General features: G+C 35.7%; 1 protein-coding gene across 1 annotated transcript in view; it reads left to right on the plus strand.

Annotated features, from left to right (window-relative positions):
* The window catches only part of LOC135217304 (uncharacterized), a 148934-nt gene that overhangs the window by 61652 nt on the left and 64271 nt on the right, over positions 1-23011 (plus strand). The window contains 1 exon segment of the mRNA XM_064253069.1: positions 17384-17526. Coding sequence (XP_064109139.1) covers positions 17384-17526 — 143 coding nt within the window.

Genomic DNA, 23011 nt, shown 5'->3' on the forward strand with positions numbered 1-23011 from the left:
CACCGAGCTCGGTTCCCTGCTCTGCCGACGTGGAATCAGAGGAATTTCTTTCTGGTGATTAGAAATTAATTTCTCGATATAATGTGGTTCTTCATAAGAAAGAACCTCAAGCAATCTATCATTGTTCTGGGTAGAAGTCAATTGAGCAAGAAAAGGTATTGTAAGTGCTTTATGTTTCCGTGGCTGTTCAGCAACAGGATCCATAACCTGTCTTTTCCTGGATTTAAAGAAAGGAATATTTCTTTAAATGACCTGCCTTTTAAAAACTGTGACATTCAAAATTGCAAGAAATATTTCATAAGCTTCTTAAGCTAATTAAACTTATTGCAATGGAGGAAACCTTTTTATCAACATGATCAATTGACGTACGACAAACATCTGTTATATTAATTTCCTTGGGTTTCTTTCTGTGTGTTGTGTGAGTGTATGTGAGTATGTGTGTGTCCTTATTCCTCCTATTTCCCTCTACCCTCCCACTTTTAACTCCTTCCCCTCCACTGTCCCACAAAAAACTGTTTTAAACAGGGTTGTCCCTAAACCTTGATTCCTCCAAGGCCTAAACAACCCCCTGCCCTCTCCACCGGACCTCACCTCCCTCATGGATAAACGATAATCCCTCCCTCTCCCTCCCACCCTGGATCCCTCTTCCCTCATTTCCCATCCCTCCCAGTCTCCCTCCCCTCTTCCCTTTTCCATGTTTTATGAGGTTTATATACCACAGTAGGTATGGGAATGGTGTGGTATGGGTATGGATATGAATATGGGTATGAGTTTGGTACATATGTTAAGGATATGGTTATGAGTATGGTACATATGGTAAGGATATGGGTATGGGCATGGTACAGATATGGGTATAGGTATAAGTATGGTACTGATATGGGTATGGGTATGGAAGGGATGTGGGTATGGTACCGGTATGGGTATAGGTATAGTAAGGATAAGGTACCAGCAGCAACTCGGGCAGTCACCCGGGGCACCATGATCTAGGGACCGCCATCAAGGAGGGCGCCATGTCATGTGTTTGAGATCTTCCAAATAAAAAGGAAAAATGTGATAATATTCAAATTAAGCAAAAAGAAAAGCCAAAATGTCAACAATTCTTGAGTGCAGTAAAATGTTCAAGATTCTGATTAGTAATGAGTAGTCACTCATTACTTAATTAATGATTGTGTAAATGGGTATGAAAAAGCACTATAGTCAGCAAAAGTAATTGGCTGCAGAATTAGATGTAGAGGCCGTTATAAGAGGTGAAAGATTTTCCAGAAAAAAAACAAATCAGAAAGTCATGCGTTCAATGTAATACTCGACTGAGCTATTAATTATTATATTTGAACAGTTACAGGGTTTCAATGACACAGGGGCAATTCTAAATAAATTACAAGATCTGCCGGATGAAAATAATCTCAAAGTAATATGTCATCAGGGTTTGGGGGATAAGTTTAGGTACCGAGAAAATGGCGATATGAATGGATGTGATCTCTTGACTGAACTGGAGGTACTAGGAACATTTCCAGTAGGAAAATTTCCAGTTGGAAGATTTCCAGGCGGAAAATAGCCAGCGGGGAAAACTGCCAGTGAGAAAATTGCCAGTAAGGAATATTGCCATTGGCAAATTAAAAGATTGAGCTCAGAAAATCTAACCTACATGAGGACAATTTCAATCGGAAAAGAAAAAGTGATTCCTCTTTTCATATGATTGCTTATTTGGACCAAAACTACCATTTCTCTTTTTATAAGTGCGTATTTTATTATTTGAAGCCTAACTTAAGTGACGAAACCCTGATAGTGTTTTAGAATGAATAAAAAAACGGAGTGGGGTTTTATTAAATGGAAGCCTTCAGATTTAAAACGAAGAGTTTTATTCGTCGACATTTCGTATATAACAAATAAAATGCAAGAAGTTTTATTGACTGAAAACATAAAAATGTCATATATTAATATCATGAAACAAAATGGATATTTTATGAATAAGAACACGCTCATTTTATTCAGATTGAATGGAGATTATATGCAGCAGATCGAAGAAATGTGATTTTATCGTCTGCGTTATATAGATTAACAGCTCTTTTCGGTTTATCATTGATATACTTGTACTTCTTTGGATTACGAATCTCATCTTATCTCGTTTAGAATTTCGGAACCATGATCCTTTTACTTGTTGTGTAGTCTTGCTGGGCACAATTTCTGTTTTCTTGCAGCACATTCCCAATAGACCTTTGTCCCTTCCTTGTTTAGTTCACGTTCACTTGTTAGAAAATAAGCCATTATGGGTACTATAGAGAATAAAGAAATAGTCTATCTCTTTCGTAGCAATTCACGCCTTGAACTGAACTAATTCCTTCTTTGATTAAGTCAGTCAAGTAAATTTGCATTTAAGCAATAATAGATAAAAACAAATATAAAGGAAATTGTAGTTTTGGTTTGAACAAGTAACTATAAAAAGAAATGGTTAGCCTTAATTACTTGTTACTTGTCACTTCAAATTGTAAAATAAGCACTTATAAAAATGGAAATTGTAGTTTTGGTCCAAATAACCTCAATCCTTTCATTTGCCAATGGCAATGGCAATATTCCTCACTGGTAATTTTCTGAATGGTAGTTTTCCCCGCTGTCAATTTTCCGCCTGAGAATTTTCCACCTGGGAATTTTCTGTGCACGTGAACTGGATACTGCAAAAGAATGATTTCCTGAAGACAGAAAGTTTCCAATAAATGCTGTTAGCTTCATAAACACTAAATAGTTACAGGATGTCATGGCATATCTGTGGGTTGCATTAAGAATAATCCTTATGACCACCGGAGAGAGAAGTTTGAGATAACTAAAGCTTATAAAGACAAACTGACGTTCGTCCATGACGCAAGACAGATTAAATCCTTAGGGATATTTGTCGATAGAAGATGATATTGTAAAGCAGGTAGATATAGAAAGTACTATGAAAAGATCTGCAGATCTAAAGGCTATCAGCAACGTTCATTTGTTCATACTTCTATTGAGGAAATTCGTTACAGCTACAGTTCTTGTCATCGTGTACTTAACGGAACATGGAGAATGTGTCTCACTTTGTTCAGATTCTGTACGGATTTGAATGCTTCGTTTTTGCGTTTGCTTTAATTATTTTCAACATGTTATTATTATATTCTTAATTTTCCAATATACTAATTTGTCAGCATTTGTTACCTGTCCCACTGAGACAGATTATAGCTTTATTCACAAGTCCTATATAAACGTAAGCCATGTCATTTGTCGCAAGCTGTCCATATACTGTTAAAATCGATGTATAATTGTTCATCGTTTGTTAAAAAAAACAGTAATTTATTCAAGGGAAAAGTAGATGAAAACTAGATACCATAAGGGTCTAGGATCACCCACCATCAGTTTGCTCCGATTCTGTACTGATTTGAGTGCCTCATTTTTGTTTTTGTGTTACTTGCTTTTAACTTTTTATATTATCAATTCACATGATTTCTTTTGCACTATGAATACAGTAAGTTAACTTTGTCAGCATCTATTAACTGGCACAATGAGTTTGATCATAGATTTATAAGTCACTAGCTGGGGTGTAACTTCATGTCGAAGTGTTAGTTACACTGTTCTGCATAGGCCACAGTACAGATCTCCAGAAGATCCATTGCACACTTCGGACTTTCTCCAGCTCAACCATCCTCCAATCAGCTTTTGTTTGTCACAACTCTCTCTCTCTCTCTCTCTCTCTCTCTCTCTCTCTCTCTCTCTCTCTCTTATCCATAGACACTATGGAAAACTGTCCATGGATAAGTGGATGCGACGACTGTGGGAGTACTCAATCACCCCCCCCCCCCCCCCTTTTTTTACCTTTTCAGCTGGTCACAATAGAAAGAATACTTAATTTAAACCAAGACATAAACAGAGATGACTCAAGAAAAGTTAAAATTGAAGCACACATGTGAGTGTTAACAAGTGGTGCGCAGACTACAATGAGGCATGCACATCAAAGCTAGGTAGTCTCAGTGTCTGTGTCTCCTGTCAACAAGAACAGGAGCTAGCTAAACTGAGGAGGGAAGCAGAAGAATTAACAAAGGAAATAAAGGAGTTGACAAAAGACAGACTCGAGGGCAAGAGAAGAGAAGACAGGATGGAAAAGGAAATTGGAAACCTACGAAGAGAAGTTACAAACCTTAAGAGAGAAAAACAGTAATTAAACAATGACATAGTAGAAAACGGAGAGAGTATAGTGAAGATTAGAAAACAATTGCTTAAGACCAGAACCAGAAATGAAACAGAAACAAGCACTAGACTAGGTACAAATAAAGAGGCTTACAAGGATAAAAATGATGAATTCAAGAGAGCTGTTGGTAGAAAAGTGATAGCAGCCAGAAAACAAGCCAGAAAGCACAATTGTTCCTCAAAGGGAATCAACACAACGAATAGATTTGCTGTGCTCTCAGAAACAGAAGAGGAAACAATCTAAATTGGAGACTCATTAGTTAAAGATCAGGGCTTAACTTTTGTGGCCAAAAATAGATGTAAGAGAAAAGTTCATTCTTACCCAGGTGCAGGAGCAAAGAAGATAGCCGAGGCAGTAAAAAAATCAAGTAAATTATAGAAAAAGTGCAATCATAGTGCAGGGAGGAGGAAATGACTTGTTACTAAAAGATGGAAGAACTGGCCAGAGAGAAGGTCTTGTAGCCGGCCTGACAAATGTTGTAGAGAACATCCGTGAGAAAACTGATAATTGCATTCTTGAAGGACTTCTGCCCAGAACCAATGTAAGCCACTACTCCCATCAGTAAGGCAATTGGAATCAATGACAGACTGGAGCTAACACACCAAGAAAAGGTGTTGGGTTTGTAACATTTTGGGACAGATTTATAGGGAGTAAAAAACTATATAAAAGAGATGGAACTCACTTGAATTTGGAAGGAGCAAAACTAATTGGAAACCTTCTCAACGAAAACCTCTTGAAACACCTCATTGAACTGCACATTCAGGGGGAAAAGTCAGAAAGCTCCCAGAATCTGGTTAGTAATAGCACTGCAGGCAACAATGACAGTAAGGGAAACTAACAAAGCCACCAAAGACAAAAGAGAAGATAGAAAAGTCCCTCAGAGTGGCACAGTTTAATGCACAATCTATTCTGAACAAAGTAGATCTCTTCAAAGCATTGGTAGCAAGTGAAGAATTAGACATAATAGGTATCACAGAAACATGGATACAAGAGGCAACAAGAGACTTCGTAGAAGAGTACCAGATGGCTGGATGTAAATTATTCAAAAGACGCTCAATAATAAAAGGTGGAGGCGTTATGTTATATGTTAGGCACCACCTCAGTCCAATAGAGTGTAAAATTACAACCATGCAAGAAGTGATTGCCATCAATATAAACAGTCTAGGGAAGAAGATAACTCTAATACTAGTGTACAGACCTCCCCACAAAATGCAAATGTCCGATGAGGAGCTGAATGCACTGCTAGGACAAGAGATGAACAACAAACGCTGCATAATAATGGGAGATTTCAATCCAGCAGTACACTGGGACATGATGACTGCATCAAACGTAGAAGAAAAGAGACTTAGATTTTGTAAAAAATTAATTCCTCCACCAATGGGTTGACAAACCTACTAAAGAAAACAACATACTAGACATTGTCCTATCAATAGAAGATAATATAGTGTCTGACCTTTCAGTAGGTGCAAATCTAGGTGGAAGCGACCATAAAATTATCTCATTTGAAATTAATGTTCAACATAAAAAAGAGAAGATATTAATGAGATTAGATTACCGTCGACAAGACCTAAAAAAGTAGAGGAGTACATTAAAAATCTAGAGTACGACGAGAGCACAAGCATAGATAAGTACTGGGAAGCCTTTCTAGAGGAATACGCAAAAAACGCTCTAGATCTATGCCATTAAGGCAAATGCTAACAAGTGGCAACCTTCAGCCTAAGAGTTTCAACAGAAAAATTAAAAATAAAATAAGAGAAAGAGACAGATTGCACAAATCAATGAACCCACACCTAACACTAGTAGAAGCAAGCAGGCATAAAGAACTCTGCAGATTGGTGGACAAATTAGTAAGAAATGCAAAGATAAATGAGGATAAGTGAGTTACTTCAGTTCATAAAGAAAACTCAAAAGAATTCTTTGTGCATGTTGATAGTAGGAAACCAATAAAAAAGAGCACAGGTCCCCTAAGAGACAATAGAGGTAACCTGGTGAACTTAGACTTGGAAAAAGCAGAATTATTGAATATGTTTTTAGATAGTGTTTTCACAATTGAAGACACTACCTCAATACTAGAACCTGCTATTAAATATGAAGGTGCAGAACCACTGGACAATATAATATTTACAGAAGAAAACATTAAATATGAAATAGTCAAATTCAACCAGTTTAAATCTCCTGACCCAGATGGGATTCATCCAAGAGAAATTAAAGAGCTAAAAGAGAAGATAGTTCCTCACCTATATAAAGGCACCAAAAGGATGAAAACTAGGTAATGTGTCCCCAGTTTACAAAAAGGGTCCAAGAGAAAAGCCAGGAAATTATAGACCAATCTGTCTAACGTCGGTCGTTTGTAAGATTTTTGAGTACATAATTGCAGATCAAACTGTGGATCACATTGATAGAAACATCTTGTTGTTAAATAGCCAACACGGTTTCAGACAAAACAGATCCTGCCTATCAAACTTCTTGGAGTTTTTCATAACATGCTTGGTACTAACAACAGTAGTAGAGCAATAGATATACTCTACTTAGAGATCCAAAAGGCCTTTGCCAAAGTTCCACACAAGAAACTAATGACAAAAGTTAGAGCTTTAGGAATTGTAGGAGAAACAGCAGAATGGGTCGAAGACTGGCTAGCTTCTAGAAAACAGAGTCGTAATAAATGGCCCTCTCTTGTTTTTTATTTACATTAATGACACTAATGTAGGCTTAACTAGCATGATAGACAAATTTGCAGATGACACCAAACTAGGTGTAAATGCAGCAGACTCAGATACAGTGGAAAGTTTAAGAAATGATCTAGTGAAAATAAGAGTGGTAAAAAAAAATGGCAAATACTTTTTTGTACAAGAGTACCTATTTTAGTTACAAAAATCATTGAGAACAAAACATAGTTTTACACACATATATATACTTTGTCCAAAACAAAACATCAAACCTGTAAATGGTAGGTGAACACTTCACTGATATAATACCAGTACATCATGAATATACCTACATAAATCAACAACTAAATCAGGCTCCGCATCCATCAAATTAGCCACGCTTGCAAAGTCCAACCTATTAAATCTTGTCCGGCAACCGCCAGATAAGGGAGAAGAAATAAGTACATGACTTTCTGATTGTATACTACTATTATCACACTGGTAAGTTCTTGCATAGGTCGGGATTCTGCTCCATCTACCTGTCTCCACCTTCAGATTATGAGACAGACGCAAGCATGTGAATGATACTCCGCAGAAATCTGGGACATACTGGGTAGTAGTGGGTAGTAGAATAAACCATATGCTTGGGAATGACATAAATAATGTAGAACAAGAGGAAGACCTTGGAGTCATTATTACCAAGGACTTAAAATCCACAAAACAGTGCATAAAAGCTTAAAAGAAGGCACAGAAACTAGCAGGATATATAAAGAGGCAGTTCAAATACAGAAAAAAGGAAATGGTGCTGCAGCTCTACTCATCAATAGTTAGACCACATCTTGAATATGCAGTACAGTTTTAGTCAGCAACACTAGGAAAAGACAAATGATTAGAAGGGGTACAAGCAAGAGCCACGTAGTTAATTCCATCCATCAGGCAAATAGGTTACCAAAGATGACTAGAGAGCCTGAACATGTATGGTTTAGAAACACGACAACTACAAGGACAACTAATAGAAACATTTAAAATACTGAAAGGTATAACAAAAGTAGACAGTAACCGATTTACAATAAACGAAAACCAGACAGGAAAAAATAAATGGAAACTAGAACTGAAGAGATACAACATCCCATTGTGGAAACTTCTTTTCATACAAGATATGTGACACATGGAATAAACTGCCACCAGAAGTTGTAAACAACAACAGTGTAGAAGAGTTTAAAACAAAGCTAGACAAAATCATTAGGACACTATGAATGAACAGTAAAACCTGCTCCAAGAGGTAAGTGAGACCACGATGTCTCCTCGGATGGACTAACAAGTCTTTGAGACATCCTAATCATTGTAACTCCTTGTAAGTCTCTCCTGGTTATATAAATGAAAAGATCTGAAACCTTGATGCTGTTTTTAAACTTATTTCTTCAGCTTGTATATTGTAATAAACTACAGCTACCGTTTCAGTTTTTCTCCTTGTGATAATTTCTGAAAATTATACTTGTAAGGGCGCCCAAGTTCAGCTTGTCCAGGGCGCCATCAATCCTAGGGCCGGCCCTGGGTATGGGTGTGGGTATAGGTATGGGTATAGTTATGGGTATGGGCATAGTACAGGAATGGTATGGGTATGTTACAAATATGCGTATTGTGTGGATATGGGTAATGGGTATGATACAGATAAGGGTGTGGTGTGGATATATGGTTTGGTACACATATGGGTATAGGTATGGTATGGGTATGGGTATGGGTATGGTACGGATACGGGAACTAGCAAATGAGAGTGACAGCGAGCATCTGCGAGTGATTAATTGATGAACCGAATGTTGAGTGAAATCGGTCACTTATACTATATGCTTCCATGGCAGTAATTTGCAATCGTTTATCATGATTGCCCGTGAGACATCTGCAACCTTTTCAGACTTTAATATCAGTTGTTATTCTGTAAGTATTAACGTTTATAGACGATGGAAACATCCTTTATGTTACCTACTCCATTTTAGACTGGACTGTACTCTTGAATTAGGATGCACACGAGTTCATAATCCTGCCAGTATCTCCTATTTCAAGGAACCTATGCTGCACGCTTCCGATATCTGGATTGCAATAAGTGGTCTCTATATTTTCAGAGGGCACTTTATCACCGATTTCATTATGGAGTTTGATGTTGCCCAAATCCCGCTATAAAGAAAAATATTCATTTTATTATTCAATCAAATACTTTATCAACTTTGCCATACGCTCACTCTTTATGGAAGTCCTATTTGAAGATGTTTCGCTTCTTTTACTGACGAAATTGACATTCATACTTACATTTATATATAAGTATATTATAGAAATAAAAAACTTACCTAGAAATGCTTGTAAAATGTTGAAATGACCTGGATGCGTAGATGGTATTCTGTTTATTTACCCTGTAAGTACTGACATGAATATTTCTTTGAGAAAAACCCCCATTAAAATCGTCCTCCTGAGACATTTATATAAGGAGAAAAAGGCTTATGGAGAGACCTTAATTAGGAAAACAAAAAATGATTAGACACAATACGTATATCATAACTGAAACCTTAGTGTTCAAATTAGAAAGATGGTTTTTACTTCAAGAGCTATCGGTCCAGACTATTTAGGCAGATATAAGGGAAATCAGGAGTGATTCCTAAACATACGTTTAAAATTATTCTGAAACACTAATGACAGTTTCTGATAAATAAATACCAGTTCCAAAACCATCTAGTTCCTCACTGGACGAGTATGTGGCGTACTCCCCTACCAATCTGGTAGACCGAGTTCGCTACCCTGCTGCTGCCAATTCGGAACCAGAGGAATTTATTTTTGGTGATTAGAAATTCATTTCTCGATATACTGTGGTTCGGATTGCACAATAAGCTATAGGTCCCATTGCTAAAACACCAATTAGTTCCCAGCCACGTAAATGAAAAAGTAATTCTTCGGGCCAGCCCTAGGAGAGCTGTTAATCAGCTCAGTGGTCTGGTTAAACTAAGATGCTCTCAGCACAAATATCCCATATCAAGAGGCTTAACGAATAATGGCATTGCAGACCATTAGCTTAAGAGAGGCCATGCTATTAACTGGGACAATTCCTCAATAATTTGCAGGGTCAAAGATCACCGCAAAAGGAATCTGCTGGGATCCGTTTTTATTGAAGCCACATCAACCAGGAATTTAAATCTCCATACATAATACATATTTATATATTTATATATATATATATATATATATATATATATATATATATATATATGTGTGTGTGTGTGTGTGTGTGTGTGTGTATGTGTGTGTGTATAATATATTCATGTATAATAGCATATATATATATATATATATATATATATATATATATATATAGATATATATATATATATATATATATACATATACATATATATATATATATATATATATATATATATATATAAATATAAATATGTATATATATATATATATATATATATATATATATATATATATATATATATATATTATATATATATATGTATTAGCTATATCACATTGCCGTGATTCATATACATACATCGAGCTACAAATGTCCTTTAATATCTAATTCACTCTACCTCGGAATTAATATATTTTCATATATGCTTAACCGAAGGGGAATTTTATTAGGCGGTAATAGAATTGTCGGCGCCCAGGCGCGAACCCAGAAACACCATACAAATCCAGAAACGTCAGTGAAGCTTTTACCACTCCACCACCGCAAGAGGCTATAAGTTAATGACGTCTCTCACCCTCAAATACCTTTCGCGCTCAGGTATTCGCTGATTCCGATGGTAGAGTGAATTAGATATTAAAGGACATTTGTAGCTCGATGTATGTATATGAATCACGGTAATGTGATATGACTTATATAATGGCTACGTGCTGTCATAAGCACTACAACACTACCGAGGTCGAGGTGGGATAATGCTAGCTCCAAATCAGCGAATACCTGAGCACAAAAGGTATTTGAGGGTGAGAGACGGCATTTACTTATAGCCTCTTGCAGTGGTAGAGTGAGTAAAGCTTCACTGACGTTCCTGGATTTGTGTGGTGTCCTGGGTTCGCGCCTGGGTGCCGACAATTCTATTATTGCCTAATAAAATTCCCCTTCGGTTAAGCATATATGAAAATATATTCATTCCGAGAGAGAGTGAATTAGATATTACAGAACATTTGTAGCTCGATGTATATATGTAGGTATGTATGTATATAGCTATAATATATATAATATATATATATATATATATAATATTATATATAATATATATATAATATATTAATATTAATTTTATATAATATAGATAATCTATTAATAATATATATAGATATATATATATATATATATATATATAGATATATATTATTTATATTTTATTATAATATTTATATTTTATATATTAATATTATATATAATAATATTTATATATAATTATATAATATATATATATGTTATATATATATATATATATATATATATTATTATATATATACAGATATATATGTGTGTGTGTAAATATATATAGTGTAGTATATATATATATATATATATATATATATATATATATATATATATATATATATACATACTAGTTGACCAACCTGGTGCTGCCCAGGAAAACTCTTTAATGACAAACAATAAGCTCTCTCTCTCTCTCTCTCTCTCTCTCTCTCTCTCTCTCTCTCTCTCTTTCTTTTCTGTTAAGATTGTCACTTCAGGTACATTACCCAGCATTTTTTCCATTTTATACTTCACCACTTCTCACCCCCATTCCAATTAAGGCAGAACTTGTACTTAAAGGGCATTGGCAGGTCTCTGGTCATCCCCGTGACCTCAGAAACTATGGATTAGACACTAATATACATAATTTTTTACATTAAATTTTTACCCTTTCTCAACCCCATCCCCTTCCTATCTCTGGCTGAAAGGGCATCAGGAGTGTCACTATTCATCTTAGCAACCTCAAAAACTATGGATTAGAAACTAATATCTGTAAGTGTCCATTTTTTTAGATGTCACCACCTTCCCACCCACTCTTCCTATCGGAACTGAACTTAGAATTAAAGGACATCAGGAGTAACACTATTCATTTCAGCCACCTTGGAAACTATAAATTAGACACTAATATCTGTCATTTTCGGATATCTTTACTTGTCATCCCCTTCACACCCCTGGACTTAAATGGGAACAGGTGCATCATTATTCATCTGAGCGACCTCAGAAACTATGGGTTAGACACTAATATCTGTCATTTTCAGTTATTTGTATTTTTCACCCCTTTCCCACCCTACCCACACCAACCCCCTTTGGTGTCAGTGATGTCTTACCCCCACAGACTTCTTTCCCAGATGATAATTTATATGTATACCAAGTTTGGTTGAAATTGCTCAACATATGTCAAAGTGTAAGTGGCACATATACATGCATACATCCATTTATATATATATATATATATATATATATATATATATATATATATATATATATATGTGTGTGTGTGTGTGTGTGTGTGTGTGTATGTATATATATATATATATATATATATATATATATATATATATATATATATATGACTGGTAAAAATGTTCTGTTACAACAGAATTCCATCTAATAAAAGGAGCCCATAAAAACACCAAAATATAGAGAGAAAAGTACTATATTTTCAGACTGCTGTCTCTCTCTTCAGGTATATGAATGAGAAAAGTTTACAGAAAAGGTGGTATTTATACCAAGAGATCCATCCACAGTTAAGCCAGTTTAGGTGACCTAAACTTGCTTACCTGTGGATGGATCTCTTGGTATAAATACTACCTTTTCTGTAAACTTTTCTCATTCATATACCTGAGGAGATAGACTGCAGTCTCTGAAATATATTACTTTTCTCTCTATATTCTGGTGTTTTTTATGGGCTCCTTTTATTATTATTATATATATATATATATATATATATATATATATATATATATATATATAAACACGAGAATATGTACTACTGTACATTAATTTATCTATTATTTATTTATAAATATATAAATACACTACATACATACTACATATATATATATATATATATATATATGTGTGTGTGTGTGTGTGTGTGTGTGTGTGTGTGTGTGTGTGTGTGTGTGTGTAGAACCTACTGGTCACTTTTTACCATATACATATGTAATAATAATAGCCACAATGCCTTATTTACCTTTTTAATTCTTCACACTTTTTTGGACATGGTTGTCATTACAAAGCCTTCAGATCCAAGTGCAAGAAACGAAAAAATTATGATGTCTGGGCATAATAATTTATATTCATGCAAATTATAAAGTACAATTCTGACGTATTTAGGCTAAGACATGAAATGTAAGAGTTAAATGCTAAACACTAATATTAAATGTAAAAAGGGGAAAAAAAAAGAGATCTCCATTCCTTATGCTGAAGGTAGCATTAAAGAAGGACAAAGTTGGCCGTAGAATAGGTCAACCTTTAACTAGTAAGAAAAACTGCAGAGAGAGAGAGAGACCCCACCACTGTTTACCTGTAAACTTAATTCTGCACAAAACCTTCGAGAATCTTGCTCAATCGCCAAATACACATTTTGTGGTTTTCAGATCCTCAAAAAGTTTTCTTTGTAAACTTCATCATCCATTCTAATGAAAAGACCTTCTGCTCCTCTATGTTTCTATCCATATCTCCATTTTAGTATCATGCCCAGTTTCCTAGTCTAAATGCATTGCCATACATCCCTATGTTGAGTGTCTTAAGGTAGGTTTACACCTACGCACTTTTGTGTTGCGGGCTGTTACGGCGTGGGACCGCAAGAAACCGCATGAAAATTGACGCTGGTGGGGAGAAAAAATGACCGTTATTGGGCGGCGTGGCGCTGACCCGTGCGGTGTGTTACGGGCATGTTACGGCGTGTTGTTGCGGTGTCCAGCGGAGTATTACGGCGTTGGTGTGGTTTTATGGTGGTTGTTGCTATGCCAGGGCACGCGCTCTTGCGGCTTTGTTACTCCGTGTAGCGGTGTGTTGCGGGTGGCTTGCGGTGTTGTTCCGGAGTAATAATAACATAATTCATAATAATCAGACAAATGAGAAGCAAATGTTGGACATAACAAAAATACTTATACTAAACAAACATGTAAAGCATAGAAAGTAAGAAAATGAACATGAAAAGCATAGAATGTAGGAAAATGAACTTGAAAAGCATAGAAAGTAAGAAAATGAACATGAAAAGCACAGACTGTAAGAAAATGAACATGAAAAGTATAGAATGTAAGAAAATGAAATTGGGACTTGGTTTATACCATAACATTTTCAATTGCAAATATCATATATTATCAACTGAGGTCAATATGTCTTTAGTCTGTTCCACTGTTGATAACTATGTCCAGTCAATGTTGATTATTGTTTCATTATCATATTTGTATGTGTTCATGTTCATTTGATCATTCTCAATATTATATTATTGTTCTTTACCTTGTATGTTATTATATCATTTGATGGCCATATTTATTTCATGTTACATTTCATTTTATAGTTCAAGTTATTTTCCGAGTTCTATTTATTTCATATTTCATATATCATATTTCATGTTAGATTTCCTGTTATATTTCTTCATGTTATTATTCTTTATGGCCATGCTTTTTCATTTTTCTACTTTCATTTCACCCAATCATATCATCATAGTTATTGTCATGACATATAAATTAAGCATCAATAAGGAAAAATGTAAATGAAAGTCAGTATTTCAACATATTTATTACAAAAGAAACATTATGAATGATATAAAATGATCAAAATCATTCAATATTAAGAAAATAACTAAAAAATCAATTATTATTAAAAAATAAAATTCTATTTATTTATACGTTGTCGACAGGCTGTCAAAGCGCGAATGATGGCCCCGTGGTCTGTCCGGCCCCTTTTATCCTCCCCAGAATGCGCGGCAACCTTCCATCCAATCGACCTATGTTTTTGTCAAAATTAAGAGGTGGTTGTGGAATTATTGATATTCAGTGTAAAGCGAAGTCAATCATGTTTAGTACATTTCTAAAATGTTTAAAAGATCGTTGTTTTGGTTACCAAATGATTATTTATTATTGTAAAGTCAGAGCAACCTACCTTATAGAAAATGAATGCCAACATCAGGATTGCACCATTTTTACACCTAGTGCTAATAAGATGACCTCTTATCCACAGATAAAAACGAAAGTGGTATATGAACATTTAATGAAAAACAGTGACTATGTTCCAAATATTGAAAAATTGTATCCACTATTCAACTGGAAACTAATTTAGGAACATGTAAATAATAAGTATATAGAAAATAAAAGTAGAGAAATTTTGTTTGCGTATGTTCATGTAGTTTTAAGTACAAATGATAAGCTAGCCATGATGAAAATAAAGATGCTAAGGAATGCGGTTGTGGATGCAAAGAAACTAATATGCATCTGTCCTTTGGTTTAAGAATTTGTTGTCCTGGGTATTCGAATTGCTTAGAAAATGTTGTAAATTAAAAACTAATAGCAGGTTAAGGATTTTAAAATTAGATTTTGAAGCAAAACACAAAAAGAAAAAGGGATAGAAAATACAGCAATGGTAATAATAGAAGATTTTATTTCAAGTATATGGATGGCAAGATATTTGGGAATAAGTATTGACCAAAAAATTATTAAATGTATAAAGAATAGACTGTTAAATACATTTAATGTAAATATTATAGGATTTAAGTCTAATGTTAACAAAAATTTCACGAATCAGTATGTTTCTAATTTACAAAATACTATTAGAAAAATAATAAATTGTAATATTTTTATATTACACAAAGATATTATAATGTATAATGTATATACAAAATTGTAAAATATAATTTTGTAAAGTAATATTTCTTAATAAAAGAAAAAATAGTATTGAGGTTCACCTATAAAAAAAAAAAATCTACCTAGGGAGACGCCGTAACGCGCTGTAACACGCCAACGCACGCCGCATGTCCCGCAACATGTGCGCGCCATTTATTAATCATGTATGAAGGCGCCGTAAGGGCACAGCACGACGCCGTAATACTCCTTCGCGGGTGGTACGACGTCGCAACACATCGCACCACGTGCGGTGTGGTGCGCTGTGCCACGGCACCATGCAGGTTCTTACCTCTTTTGTTGCAGCACCGCGCCACACCGCTTACGGCTTCGTGCGACTTCATCACACTGCCAGACGGCGCACAGAAATTTGAAATTATTTAAAATCCGGGTGGCGTCGTGCGGCTTTAACGGTCAGCGCCAGCCCCCGCCAGCGAGGTGGTGCGCTTTTGGTGCGTTTATAGTGTGGTTTCTTGTGGTCCCACGCCGTAACAGACCGCACCACAAAAGTGCGCAGGTGTAAACCAGTCTTTAGCCCTATTCTCTCACTGCTATTTTTCAGTGTAATATCACTGGGTATTTCAGTCACTAAATTTGACCTGTCTTGGCTTGTTATGGTTACATTTTGACCTTCTTTTGTCTAGAAAATTATTTTTAATCCCGAAGCATTGGAGTTTTCGCGTTTCAGAAAAGTCGTCCTGGGTTGTGGACGTGTCTTCCATTTCTGATACGGTTCGAGGAGTGACTATTTGTTCGTGAATGAAAAAACACGACCGTCTGACCTTGCTTCAAGGACAAGTGACCGGAATTTCAGAATTTATAGCCATTTACAAATGCAGATGAAAAATGCTTCAAGATAAAAGAGACCAATTTAGTTTCTCACTCCAACAAGAAACGTTTTTGGGAATTTCAATTTTTTTAATTTGCTTTTTATCTTTTGTATTCTTCAGTTTATTTAAAGTTATCGTTCATTATTAGCTTCACTTTTCTATTATTGTTTGGTGTTCTTTCTTGCATTTGTGCTTCCATCGTACTTTCACTTTTTATTTTCATCTTTCTTGTCTTGTTTCTTTGTCTTTTAATTAAAGTACATGATTAGTGAAATACTAAACATAAATCAAGTAACTAGTTATGAAGCGTAGAACTATCGTAATTTGCCAATTTCCAATAATTCAGGAAGATCTCTGGAAATGCAGTTTATCTGTAGTCGTAGTTGTATTAAACCGAACAGATCTGAGTATATTTAATCATTTTAAGTATCTTTGAGATCCTGTGCTTGCAGTGAGTGCTCCTCTTGTCTGAAACAAGACTAATTATTAATCTCGTCTTAAATTCAATGTGAATATTTTGATAATTTTCAGGGATAAGGTACTTTTTTAAGAAATATTTTAACTGAAGACCTCTGTATTTAACCCGATTAGGCTCCAAATTAAAAAAAGTAGAAAAATCCATTATTCCACGCAATAATGTTTTGATTAAATGGCACTGCCTTTTAAAAGTTGACAACTTTCAAAACTTGTAAGAATCTTGAATAACTTTGCTAGTACAGTAGATGCTATAGACAGGGACGAAAGTTTTGCTAAGGGTGATCTTCGTCATACAGTATACAAACTAGCCCTCAGCAGTCTTTTATTTGTTCTATCGATGTTCCCTGAAGTATTTCTGCTTCTCCTTACAGATCAGTTTCTGGAGCCGCCAGAGTCTCCGTGCAGACGGCATTCGAGTTCTGAGGACGACCGCCGAGTAGTGCCCCTAGAGAGGGACGAGAGAGCGCGCTCACACGACAAGGAGAAGAAAGGACACAGGTCAGCTTGGGGGAAGGTCAGTATCCAAGAAGAAGAAGAGAGAGACAAACAACGTTCAGTGATAAGAGAGTAGAATATAGAGTGTAGGCCAAAGGTAAGCGCTGGGACCTACGAGGTCATTCAGCGCTGAGAGGCAGAGTAAAAAGGTTTGAAGGGTGCAACAGGAGAAAACCCTCATGGCTGTACTCTAAATAACAGTTAGGAGAGGTTGGAAAGTTAAATGGAAGAAAGAAAATATGAATGTAGGTACAGTAAGAGGACTGAAAAGGGTTGCAGCTAGGGGCCGACAGGACGTTGCAAATAACCTTAAGTAGTGTCTACAGTACACCGTATGAGGTGCACTACCACCCCTACGGAGGTATAGTGATAGGGCTTCATGGTAGTTCTTGAACCTGCCAACCCCTCACTCGTTTTTTGTGTTGTGACCTATAATTACTTGGGCCTGGGGCTAGAAAGTTGTGTTTTTAGTTCATTTTGTTGATTGGTTTTTATGTTTTGGTGTCTGTTCATTAGCATGATTACGCAAAACAATTATCTTTGATTTTCTGGAAAATCTGATTGAAGATGTCCCTCCTGACTATAACAACAAACCCGTCATGTATTGTAGAGATAGTAATATGACTTTTGGGGAGGCAATGGTCAATGACTTTGGATCTGATAACCAGAATTAATTCATTATTACTTTTGTAAAGTAAATCTGATTGTAATTTTCGTCTCCTCTTAACTTATCCGATTTCATTTGCATTCCAACGAATAATTGTTTTACTTTCGTGAAGGGCATTTGTTTTTTACCAGCACACCAATTAAACATAGTTCATGGATAAAAGGGCCTACTATAATACATTCCAATGTCGTAGTGATTGGCCTAATGGAAATTGATCAGAGCCCAGCCATGCAATTATGTTAACAATGACAACAGGATTAATAACCATGAACAACATCATCACCATTATTATTATTATTATTATTATTATTAACACCTACTCTGTGAGGAGCTGTAAGTATTATGCTCTTATTCTTTTCGGATTGGCATAAAACCTTTAGCACATGAGGACCACAGTGTGGAACCAAAGATCGGTGTACCGTTGCAGCACACCCTAGACTAAAGAGAGCTCTAGTCTGCCTACTTTGATTGAAGCTTTATAATTCATAGGGATCAGATGTTCATCCACAGTTGTTGTTTTCACTAAGCTAGTTCGCTCCTATTCTGCTGAGGTGACACCATGTCACTCTGAGCGGCACCAAAGGTCTTGCATCCCTGCTGCTGCAGGACTCCGGAAGCCTTCCTGTGGAGCTCCGGATGTTGGCTCTCTGAACTTACGAGAGGATGAAGCATCGCTGGAAACTCCTGTGGCTTTAATTTGTGTAGATTCACCAGGTCTCATTTCGTCTGCATTTACACATTTATTTTATTTTTTGTTTTTACGTATTACTTGGTTTCTCCTTGCTCTCTTTTTCTTTTGCTAACATATGGTTACTCTATACTTTGGACTTTATCCTATGAAATTCATGACCTTCATAGCTTCTCCCTCATGAGCATGCTCCTGGGTTGAATATAATAATAATAATAATATAGAAAACTCTAAAGAGTTTCTATCAGAGAACAATTCATGAAATGTACGAGAATGGCTTTAATTATTTTTTTAGGGTAAGCCAGCATTGTGCTGGCACGGGCTTTTGGTCCTGGAGCAGCCTGTAACTGGATCATCTGCGAAAATACAAAAATAAAAGAGAGAAAAAAATACAGTGCCTTTGGCTATTAGTTGGTGAGGTGAAAGAGGGTGACAGACAGGGTTTGCAACACCTTTGAGCCTTACTGTACCCGTAGGAGACAAAGGTTTATAGCGATGAGACCCAGCCTAGTAGGAGAGGATTGAGCTTGTGTTTGAGGGAAAGATGGGAGTGGCTTTTCCGTCCCATAATGTTATTTATTATTATTATTATTATTATTATTATTATTATTATTATTATTATTATTATTATTATTACTAAGATATCAGTCAGCATACTACTCGTGTCTATTTCTTTTCAATCTCAACATCACTTCAGACCTAAACACATAATTAGCAATTTTTTTAAAAATCAAATGATTTCCAGATAAGAGTCATTCAGTTATTATAGGAAAAATACATAACATGATGAAAAGTTGCCTAAGGCGTACATAAATGCCGTACACGATCAAACTAAGAAAAAAAAAAGTTTACTTAGGAGGATCCGCGGTAGATTAATGTGCGCACGTCATTCTATTAAGCAAGATGTCACTCTTATTTTTGAGGGCGGGGGTGGGGAAGTTATGTTGTTCTCGAGTCGAACTGGGGCATCATTTGGGAGGGGGGAACCCTTCAAGACACCGATGGGCCTCCCGAAGACTTGGTTTGCCCCTTAGCCTTTGAAGTAATGATAATTATGATAATAATAGAACCAGACTTTTCCTTTGCACCTACAATGTCATTCCTATTTCTAATTTTATGTGACTATATCCGTATACGTATGTTTGTGTGTCAGTGGCGGATTTAAGGGGGGACCCCTAGTCACGTGCTCTCCGCCCCCCCCCCCCCCCCAACGCCATGGATAGATTAATGTGTAAATCTCAAAGCTATGATTAAATTTTGATTAAGTGTATCAACTGCACACAAATAATATATTGATAGAAACAATGAAAACAAAATTATGTACTTTGCTTTTTTATGCATGTATTGAATGCTTATATTTACCAAAGAAACTTCCCTGCTACTTCTTTGTAAGCTACAGGTGTTGGAAATAATGTAACAATCTTCAGAATTATAATCTCTCTCTCTCTCTCACACACACACACACACACACACACACACAATGATAGAAACAACTTGTTGTTAAACAGCCAACACGATTTCAAACAAAACAGATCCTACCTATCAAACCTCTTGGAGTTTTCCCAAAACATGCTTGGTATTAACGACAGTAGTAGAACAATTGATATACTCTGCTTAGATTTCCAAAAGGCCTTTGACAAAGTTCCATACAAGAAACTAATGAAAAAAGTTAGAGCTTTAGGAATTGTAGGAGAAACAGCAGACTGGGTCGAAGACCGGCTTACTAATATAAACCAGAGAGCCGTAATAAATAATGAAGAATCAGAATGGGCAGATGTGACAAGCGGAGTTCCTCAGGTTTCTGTCCTTGCCTCTCTTGTTTTTTATTTACATTAATTAATGACATTGATGTAGGATTAACTAGCAAGACAGCCAATTTGCAGATGACACCAAATTGGGTGTAAATGCAGCAGACCCAGATACAGTGGAAAGTTTAAGAAATAATCTAAGGAAAATAGGAGAGGGTAAAAAATATGGCAAATGCCTTAACACCTGGATAAATGTAAAGTGTTACGAATAGGAATAGGAACAAGCAACCCTCATGCCAACTACATGCTGCTTGGGAATGACATAAATAGTGTAGAACAAGAGGAGGACCTTGGAGTTATTACCAAGGACTTGAAATCCACAAAACAATGCATGAAGGCTGAAAAGAAGACACAGAAACTAGAGGGATACCTAAAGATGCAGTTCAGATACAGATATAAAGAAACGGTACTGCAGCTCTACACATCAATAGTTAGACCACATCTTGAATATACTAGCACTAAGAAAGGACATAAATAGACTAGAAGAGGTACAAGCAAGGGACACAGTTAATTCCATCTATCAGGCGAATAGGTTACCAAAGACGACTAGAGAGCCTGAACATGTATGACCTAGAAACACGACGATTGCGAGGACAACTAATTGAGACATTCAAAATACTGAAAGGCACAATAAAAGTAGACAGTAACCTTTTCACACTAAACGAAAACCAGACAAGAAATAATGGCTGGAAACTAGAACTTTAAAGATACAACACATCGCATTGTGGGAACTTCTTCACATACAAGATATGTGACACATGGAATAAACTGCCACCAGAAGTTGTAAACAGCAGCAGTGTAGAATAGTGCAAAATAAAGCTAGACAAAAATCATTAGATCGCTGTGAATGAATTGCAAAACCTGCTCCTGAGGATAAGTGAGCACATGATGTCTCCTCGCAGTGGCGGAACTACTGGGAGTGCAGGAGGTGCAATGCACCAGGGCCCACTGTGATTGGGGGCCCATCCTGCCCCATCACAATGTCTTAGTAGATTGATTTGGTAATATATGTGTAAATATGTTTAGGTAGTAGAAATATTGAAAACATAAAAGATAATGATGATGATGATCATCATCATAGTAATAGGAGTAGTAGCCCTCTTACGCCGAAGCCCTAAAAATCAAAACCTCTCCTGTATGCCAGCGCCGGTTTGGAGTGAGCGCGGAAGCGGAAAAAAATAATTTTTTCAAAAATCACAGCGCGCTTAGTTTTGAAGATTAAGAGTTCATTTTTGGCTCATTTTTTTTTCATTGCCTGAAGTTTAGTATGCAGTCATCAGAAATGAAACATAATATCATTATCATATGTAAATAATGCGATATATGGTAGCGAAAAAAAAAAATTCATAGATAATTGTATTCAAATCACGCTGTGCAAAAAACGGGTCAAAGCTAACGAGTTAATTTTGTTTTCGTTGTATTGTACACTAAATTGCAATCCTTTTGATATATAATACATAGTAAAACAATAAAAGCAACACCGGAAAAATATTATCACAAAATGATGTACGAATTCGTAACGCGCGGACGTAAAAAAATGTTATTTTCAAAAATTCACCGTAATTCTAAATATTGTTCTAGAGACTTCCAATTTGTTTCAAAATTAAGAAAAATGATGGAATATTACGATACTGTAAGAGTTTTTAGATTAGAATTGCAGATTTCGACCATTTCGGACGAGTTAAATTTGACCGAATGTCGAAATTTTTATATATATATTATTTATATGCACATATTTCGGAGATGGAAAAAGCTACAACCTTTCCATTATTTTTTTATTGTATGCTTCATGAATTTGCGCACATTTTGATATATGAAACTCTATAAAAAGGCTAATATGAAAAGGAGCAAATATTAGGATAATGCGATGTACGTATTTCGGAGACTTGCGGCCGCGAATCGGCGCGCGGAGTGAAGGTAAATATATTTTTCAAAAATTCACCATAAATCACAATATTGTTTTAGAGACTTAAAATTTGTTTCAAAATGAAGAAAATGACGGAATATTACTAGGCCGTAGAGTTTTAGCTTACAATTGCGTTTTTCAACTATTTCGGTAGAGTCAATTTGATCGAACGTGGTTTTTTTTCTATTTATCGTGATTTATATGCAAATATTTCAAGAAAAGAGAAAGCTACAACCTTCAATCATTTAGTTGTATTCTACATAAAATTGCGCACATTTTCATATATAAAACTTTATATAACAGCTAATTTTAAATGGTGCAAACATTTCGACAATCTCACAAAAAAATTCTGATTTTTTCGGAAGAGTTACCGCGCGGACGTAAGGAAAATTTTTTTTTTTCATAAATTCACCATAAATCGAAATATTGTGCTAG

The sequence above is a fragment of the Macrobrachium nipponense genome, chromosome 7 (genome assembly GCF_015104395.2).
Source record: "Macrobrachium nipponense isolate FS-2020 chromosome 7, ASM1510439v2, whole genome shotgun sequence".
In the NCBI taxonomy this organism is placed as follows: Eukaryota; Metazoa; Arthropoda; class Malacostraca; order Decapoda; family Palaemonidae; genus Macrobrachium; species Macrobrachium nipponense.